The sequence below is a fragment of the Olea europaea genome, chromosome 2 (genome assembly GCF_002742605.1).
Source record: "Olea europaea var. sylvestris chromosome 2, O_europaea_v1, whole genome shotgun sequence".
NCBI classification, from domain to species: domain Eukaryota; kingdom Viridiplantae; phylum Streptophyta; class Magnoliopsida; order Lamiales; family Oleaceae; genus Olea; species Olea europaea.
In genome coordinates this window covers 26,633,796-26,642,994 of record NC_036238.1, presented here as the reverse complement: position 1 = coordinate 26,642,994, position 9,199 = coordinate 26,633,796, and the positions used below count along the sequence as shown (strand labels likewise).

The 9,199-nt window shown below is 31.5% G+C and overlaps 1 protein-coding gene across 1 annotated transcript in view; it reads right to left on the bottom strand.

Moving 5' to 3' along the window:
- Positions 1-5,557, bottom strand: part of LOC111374630 (AP2-like ethylene-responsive transcription factor AIL5) — an 8,167-nt gene extending 2,610 nt beyond the window's left edge. Inside the window, exons 1-2 of the mRNA XM_022997335.1 lie at positions 5,537-5,557; positions 5,324-5,423 (exon numbers count right to left, since the gene is read on the bottom strand). Coding sequence (XP_022853103.1) covers positions 5,324-5,423; positions 5,537-5,557 — 121 coding nt within the window. The remainder of the gene's footprint in view (positions 1-5,323; positions 5,424-5,536) is intronic.
- Between the last annotated feature and the right edge of the window lie 3,642 nt (positions 5,558-9,199).

The following is a 9,199-nucleotide window of genomic DNA, read 5'->3' as shown; positions in this document are numbered from 1 at the left end:
TATCAAATTACATTTTTCTTTCTTTATTTTCATCACACATTTTCATTAAAATAATATTATTCGTAAATCAAAAAAATTTCTTTGTTTTTTATCTACACATTCTCCATCAATATGCTAGTCTAAAATTCATTTTCCAACAACAAAATGGATGTCTAATGGACACCAATGGTTAACTTAAGTTAAGTATCGATGATATGGTACACCATTTAATTGGTGAATAAGTTAATAGTAAATCCTATGAATTTAATGATTCACCAATTAATTATCGTGACATGTTATTGATGCTTAACATAAATTAAGTACCGATGTTTAGGAGATCATTCACGTGTGTGTATATATAGAGAGAGAGAAAGAGAGAAATATGATCTAATAAGCACCGGTACTTAGCTTATGTTAAGCCTGGTGACATGACGCGCCATTTAATTGCTGAATAAATTAATGGTAGATCTCATGTATTTAATAATTCACCAATTAAATTCACCATTCAAAACAATATTTTATTTAAAAAAATGATCACCAAATAGGGGCTAATTTTCAATGGTACATTCTCTTAATATTCAAAATGTTTTTTTAGTTTTTATTTTTAATCATACTTCACAAAATTCATTCTTAAAATATGGAGCTCAAACAAACACTCAGCAAGTTTCCGCAATCTAAAAGAATGAGTTAGACAATGACATATTTGCAAAATAAATTGGAAAAGAAAGAGCACATCCGTCCTGATTTTTAGCAGTAATTGGTTGAGGTGGATTGTATAAGACTTGAAATTCTATGACTATGATAACAGGAAAAAAACAGGGAAGAAAAATAAAGTGACGTCACAGTTTATGATTAAGTGTTTTTGTATTTTGTTAGAATTTTTCTAACTTCTAATGAAATTTTGTCAAGTGTAGTTTGAAAAAAATTCTGTCATTGATTCTGATCATGTAGCATGATTGATTGTAATGAGGATGATTTAGTTATGTTGAATCAATGAAACAAGACGTGAGTAAGAAAGAGGTGTTGGGAGAGCTTGAATGACATGAATCTTAGGGCAACTCCAATGCTAACCAATTATACCATTTTTTGGTGCAAAGTTGCTCCAATACAACACCAAATAAAATGGTGCAAAATGAATAGTGTTACACCATATTTGGTGCAACACTATTCATTACACCATTTTTTTTTGCGCCAAATGGTGTAATATCTGTTTTGCCCTTATTTTTTCTTTTTCAAAGATCATGATTAAGGATATTTGTGTCATTTTTGTTCTATAACGATAATGATAATAATAATTTATTACACTATTAATTATATTATTAAAGTTTATTATTTTTAACAATATAATCAATAATAATTAACATAATTGTTGATTTAATGTAAAGTTTAATTCATAAAGTTTACGTTAGAAGTTTAATTTAACATAAAATTTATATTATTAAAGTTTATTATTTTTGTAAATTTAACATAATTGTTTATCATAAATTAATAATATAATCAATTATTTTTGTCAATTTAACATAATATATAAAACACGTGAATAATTTAGTAATCAATATATTTGTTAATTTAACGAAGTTATGATTTTTTTAGTAATTTATATAATTATAAAATAAATAAATAATTTTTTTAAATAAATACATTGACAAAAATTGAATGAATGAATAAATAAAATAATAAAGCACTGTTCATTTGATGTAATGGTTGAAGAAGAATTTTGATTTGGTGTAAAATTAGTGTAAAATTTGGTGTAAAATGGTACAAATTTTGGTGCAGCACTGTAGATGGCCTTATGTTTGTATTTGATTGAGCACAAAGATTATGAGATAGATCTTAGGTTTCTCTACTTGAGGATAAGAGAATGTGTAGGGGATGTTTTAAGATACTGTTGTAACATAAATTAAGTTTCAAACTTTCAAATAAAACTCAATATTTTTTAGTTTTTCCGTTATTTTTCAGATTTAATTTAAAAATTAAAACTCATAATTTCATAATGTAACTTATATTTTAATTGGAATAATTATCATTATTGTGGGAGTTAAATTTATCCCTATAAAAGGGAGTACTTTTCATCGAGAAGAAAAATGAAAATAAAAAATCTCTATATTTCATACTATATTTCTATAGTTTTGACAACTCAAAAAAGTTCGTTCACTTATCTCCTTATGATCCTACTCATAGAAGGAGAACCAACTGTGAACCACATAGATTTTTATTTTGAAGCCGTGTAGTATCGAAAGAACACGCACAAAGAGAACAACATTATTGACATGACACTCTAAGGCTTGTATTCTAAACCTCGTCTTATTGTTGAATTATAATGCTTATATTGCTATAATATTGCTATGTTTATGCAATTGTAAAATTATCTATTTATATTATTAATTGATAATTTATCTGCACACAAATCACCCATTTTTTCCAATGAACACTTCCATGAAAATTATGAGGAAGTTTTAAACTTTTCGAATTTTGAGTTTGGTCATAAGTTTCTTTAGGTAGAGTTTGAAAACAATGAAGAATCAGAGAGACACTTCACTCTACGTATGATGACAAGGAATAAGCTTTAGTGTATAGATTATAATTGTTAAACTTTTCATTGTACATATAATTCATGAAATCGTCTAAACTTTGTCGAATATAAGATCACGATGTCGTGCAAATACTCTTGCATGCAAGTGGTAAAAGATTTGAAGAAGTCGGCAATTTTATTTATTTATTGAATAAAAAAATGGCGTTGTAAATTAGCGATGGAGTGAAAAGGGTAGTGTATATGATGTGACGAGGAGGCCGTCTTTTTCTCTCTCTCTTGACTAAAGAAAGCCATCGCTTTATTAAAAGAAATCAGAATTTAGAAAAAGAGAATTCAGAAAAAAGAAAAAGAAAAAGAAATCGTGTTTGTTTGTGGGGGAAACAAGAGCGAGGTGAAGGGGACACCTTGGCCCCACGGATTATAATTATCGACACGTGTAGATCAATTCGATTCAAAAATTGAGAATCGCTTCAAAATTCGATTTAGGATCCGTTTGTTTTTCATTATTTGACAATATATATATATATATATGATCGTTATTTATCACATTAAATTATCATATTTGATTTTCTATCTTTTGTGTGGATTCTATAACGATTATATTTTTCATTCTCATTTTTACAAGAATCAAAATCAAACGGGGCTTAATTTTTTATAATATCAATTGAAATAATCATATTTATACATTCATTTATTTGTGTCATCCTACTTATTTTTTTGACCCATACATAGAAAATGCGCATAAAATTAGAGTAGATATAGGGGCCGTTTGAACCCCATTATTTGTAGATTATAATGAGATAAATATTATTTTTTTGAAAAATGAGTGATTGAAAATTTTTTGATTTACGTGTAATATTATTTTATTGAAAATTGTGTAGTTAAAAAAAAGAGAGAGAAAAATTTAATTTAATGTAATGAGAAATAATGGGGTTCAAACGGGGGCATAATATGCAGATAGTATTAGGAATGATTAAGGAGGCTAGTTTTTTTTTCTAATTTTTTATTTAGAAATGTAATTTACATTGTTTTTTTCTTAAGATAATACCTTTGGAAAATGTGAGTGTAAGTCGAATAAGATAGATAATGCAAATAGCATTCTTTTGAATAAAAAAACTTTAATTATTTAGAAAATATAGTACACGAACTTTGTATCCCGCTTGTAATGCATACATTATAAGTATTTACAAGTAATCATTTATTAAATTTAAATGGGGGCTCTATCTTTCAAGTCGCACGTTGCTTTCTACCACACAACAATTGTAAAAAGATTCAAGCTAAATTCGACAACTGAATATTCAATACATATGGATTAAATGAAGAATCAAGAATCCATACTACTATGAACGATTAATAACGTGAAATTTCTTCAAAACATTCTGTAAAATTAAAAATGATTCAAAGAAGATGAGCATGGTCCTGTTGAAGGATGACACTCAAATCAAGAAAAGGTCCAAACATGAAATAGGGAAAAAAAAAATTCAAAAGCAAGGAAAACACACGATGTAAGTGAGAGTTACGAGTCATTATTTAATTGTTTTATATAAAAAAAAAAAATTGATTATAATACGTTCTAAACTCGAACTCTCCATTGGTCTTTACTACGACGTTCATAAAGAAAGAAGGATCACCGTAATATCTTCTATATACTTGGGAAATAGATCACGACATACTACATTGCGAGTTTTTTCAAATATTTAATATATTAAACTCCACACATTCAATACAGGGGATTTTCACAATGGACAAAGTTAAAAAATATATATATAATATTATATACAATTAATTGAGAAAAGTGAATGTATCTAAATGAACGTGAAGAAGCATAGATTGGTCGAAAGTTTGGCGGGGAATTTGTTTGCATTTGACAAAAAATATTTGCTTTAGAGTTAAAAGTAAATTGAGCGTGTCTCATAATTAAAGGCCCATAATTTTGTCCATGGTCAAACCTAATTATTCCACACGTTCGACCACAAAATTATTAGTCAACATTTGTTATTACTCCATCATCACGTTGTTCTCTCATCCCACATGACCATCCACTATTTGAAGTACAATCATTCTCCGTTTTATTCATTTTGATATACATTACGGAAATGCAAATTTATTTATTTTTTTTTTTAATTTGATTCTTGGCAATCAGAGTACACGTGTGATCATATAATGGGATGAGAAATAAGATGACATATACTCGACTGCTTGCCCCAATTCTTAATAGACCAACCTCAAGCGGAATGGGATTAAAGACCCTATTCTGAGTTAGGGATGAGAAATATGCTCCTTGCCTCGTTTAAGTAACATGTGACTTTTCAACATATCACACAAAATAGAAGGGAGGCTATGCTTGTAGTCCGTCATAATATAGTCCTTGGTCACTTTGTGATCCGATTTTCACTAGACATGCCGTAGGACTCATCAACGGCCAGGACATTTCCTAAACAAGAAAGTAAATTTTGGGCCTAATGTGTGCATCATCTTTCCCCAAATGGAATCAAGACTTACCATGAATTCAAATTGTTATATTCGGAAAGCCCACGAGCAACCACCACATCGTATCAAGTACGGTACTTTTGGTTATTTAAGATAAAGATAATAATTTTAGTAGAGTTTGATAAAAGTTGATAAAATGTGTATTTATAATTATTGACTTTGACTTAAATTTTAATCAACTTTCTAAAATGGCTGCAATTTGATTAGCTGATGGGCCAACTCAGCTTACGAATAAGTCAAATTTTGGGCCCCAGTTCTGTGGCCGAATTCTAGCTTTCTAGGGCAAAATTGGATTGGGTTTGGTTGAAGGTGCAGGCTTACCCATTGCCAGAAGAGTCATTGTTTTTGTTGGGGGGAAATTGGGCCAACTGGACATGATAATTGTACCGTTGCATGACAAATTGTTATGTCTCATTTTATACTAATGCATTTCAACATCAGAGTCACTTAAGTCCAAAAGTGGAATTATACAAAATGAGTCCTTGCATGTGTTTGACAAAAGATACAGGTAGAAAACTAGTTAATAAAAATCACAGTTCGACCAAGTCTTGCCATTGAGGGCTTAAAGGCTGGTTTGTTGACACTCAAATTCGACGAGTGTTAGACCCGAAAGGATTGTAGTGAATAAGATTAAGACACGATATGAAATAATGAAGATCGCAATGAGAAACAAGATTTATAAGCAAATAAATTAACAAAAAAAGTTAATCGCAGAAGCACGACCTTTTTTAATCGACAATATAGAAAGAAATACAATAATTCAGTAATTCTCGCTTAAACAAAACTAAAAGAGAAGATTATTATTCATAGGTATATCAGATAAAATAAAGATGAAAATAATGTGGAATAAGGAAATAATATGTTTCCATAAAAAATCACGTGAAATATAAGGAAACAATTTATTTCCAAAAAAATCTACCCTAATTTGGATCACAAACCTAACAATCTCCACATTGATCCAAATTTCGGTGCAGAGAACGAAACTCCAAAATTTCAAATTTGTTTGCATCAAAATAACAAATCTCTTCAACACAGTAACCAAAACTCTCCAAACCAAACCGTCATTCTCTGTAAGCCACTAGCGATACATAAACCAAAATCCCAGGTTCCCAAAATTTCACTGAGGAATTACTGTTGACCAAACATGGTCGAAGCACATCTTGTAGCAGAAACCATACCACATGCTAGATCAGAAGGCCCCTTGATATAATTGTCGCCTTCAACGTCCCCAAAAGCATTCCAAACATTATTGACATCATGGTACCTACGCTCTATGAGTTCAATCCTAGCAAATGAACATAGTGTATCTGATGAAATTGGTGACAAAGCAGAATCACCAATGCTCTTCCTAGCAGTGTTCTTAACCAACTTAGAGCTCGCCACAAGAGGTACTGTACCAAATGGTATATCCACCACGATACTAAACTTGTCCAAATGTTTCTTAATTGGTTCTGCATTTCCCTACAAGATGTACAACTGAAACTTTCTCCATCCCTCAAGTACAACCCGGACACCCCTCGAGCCTTCAAAATTCCACCTTCACCAGAGAATTTATACCCTTTTGTATCCAGGGTACTCCGCGAGATAAGATTCATTTTCAGGTCTGGAACATGTCGAACCTGATCAATTGTTCTGATTGTCCCATTATTTAACCTTAGTCTGAGTCGACCAATTCTAATAATAAGGCAAAATGGTTGTATCCCATCACAACTCCACCTTGCTTGACAACATCATACATCTGAAAGAAATTTCGATTGGAACACATATGATGCGAACATGTCGAATCGAGAATTCACTCCTTGTCAGTTTTGGACTCCACGTCATGGTCAACAACACATCACCGCCATTCAAAAAATTCTCGACAACATTAGCACATTCGAATTACAGAATTGTCACCTATAATTTGCAGTTAAATCACCACTATTCTGCAACTTGTCACAAATCCTTCTTTATGTGTCCTTTTCTCCTGTAGTAGAATCAGTACAAATTGCTGAAGTTCGTCCTCGATCTACCCCTCCGACGATCACCATCCAAAGTTTTCTCATCCCTCGATGTAGCTCCAACTTCTCCTTTGAGTATAAATCATCATAAACATCATCTCTAGTTAAGGTATCCCGACTATACAAAATGGTGTCACGAAACGACGCATAAGAGCCAGACAGATAACATAACAGGATCAAGGCAAGATCCTCTTCATCGTACTTAACCTTCAACGTCTCCAAATCTGCGACAATTTTCTTAAACACGACAATATGGTCTTCCAACGACCCTCCTTCCGTCATGTGATAGGAATACAGCTTCTGCTTTAGAGTCAGTTTACTGGTAAAACTCTTGCTCATACATAACTGCTCTAGTTTCAACCACAAAGTAGCTGTTATTTTCTCATTTAAGGCATCTTGCATAATATTGTTAGATAGATGAAGATGAATCAACGACAAAGCCTTCTGATCCCTCCGTTGTCCAATTAGCTGGCATCTTCTCAAAATCCAGCAACACATCATCCAAATTCAACTGCGTCAAAATAGCTATCATCTTTACTTTCCATGAAGAAAATCTCGTATTGCGATCCAATTGCGTAATATCATACTTCAAAATAGCCATTTCTGAAAAACCTCAACCAATCCACAATAAGAACCAAACTCTAATACCACTTGTTAAACCCGGAAGGATTGTAGTGAATGAAATTAATGACACAATATGAAGTAATGAAAATTACAACGAGAAACAAGATTTAAAAGTAAAGAAATTAACAAAGAAAGTTAATCGTAGAAGCACGACGTTTTATTAATTGACAATATTGAGAGAAATACAAGAACTCGACAATTCTTACTTAAACAAAACTGAAAGAGAATACCACTATTTATTGGTACATGGCATAGCATAAAAATGAAAATAATGTGAAATAAGAAAATAAAATGTTTCCATAAAAAAATCACGTGAAATATAATGAAACAATTTTTCTCACATGAAAATAAGGAAACAATTTATTTAAAAAAAAAAAAAATACCGTAATTTGGGTCACAAACCCAACAAAAAGCATCTTCCTTGGTTATCCAAATGTACTCTTCATCATTAGAAGACTATTTTCGCCTTCAATCCAAAGTATTCTTGATCCATCAAGATTCATAAAACGACTATGAATAACAACGTCCAAAGAACAAAGTACGGTGCATGCATAGTTTCTATCAGGCATTTCATTGAACATTTTCTTCGTAATTTCAAACTTGCTCGATTGTCTATACAATTTGACAAATTTTATAGAAACGCTCTTCTTGAAAACATCAATCTAAATTGCTTCTCATTTTTGAGAATTTCTTTTATCCATTTGAAGTGTTTGGCGAAAGCCAAGCGGTGGATTGTAGATTCATAAATGCCATTCTTGTTGCGGGAATGATTGGAAATTTTGTGGAGATGAGATCTTTCTATGAGGCAGAAGCTTTAAAAATGAAGAAGATGTCTCCCCAAATTTTGTAATTGAAATCAGTTAGTAAGAACGAAGAAGATATTCTCTCTCCAAATTTTGTAATTGAAATAGTAATGATATTAATCCTTAAATTATGGGATTAGTTACTAAGTTAATGACCTGATTTTTGATAATGGAATCTTAAATACACGTTTTCCTTTAATTTTCCCAATTGTAAAGTCTCATTTATTACTAATGTATTTCGCCATCAGAATCAGTCAAGTCCAAAATTGGGATTATTCAAAATGAGATGAGTCCTAGTTAATAAAAATCGGCGGCCAAAGTTTGATGACGCTCAAATTTGAAAAGCATCTTTCTTGGTTATCCAAATGTACTCTTGGTCATTAGAAGACTGCTTTCGCCTTCAATCCAAAGTATTCTCGATTCATCAAGATTCATAAAACGACTATGAATAATAACGTCCAAATAGCAAAGTATGGTGCATACATAATATCAAGGGATGATACAACATAACACGAATATGTCACATGTGAACTTCATTTTACATGAGAGGGCCCTATCTATAATTAGTATTTTGTACACCGAAAGCTCAAATTGAACATATTGTGCTACACAAGCACTAAGGCCACAAATGTACCACTACAGTAATCCATAAACTATGAAAGCTCGATGTAGGCTACACAAGTCATGCACGGTTTACAATCCTCATGGGCTACTCTTGCCCTCGACTTTCGGTAATTAACAAAGTCCTCGTACAACCCTTATGGGCTACG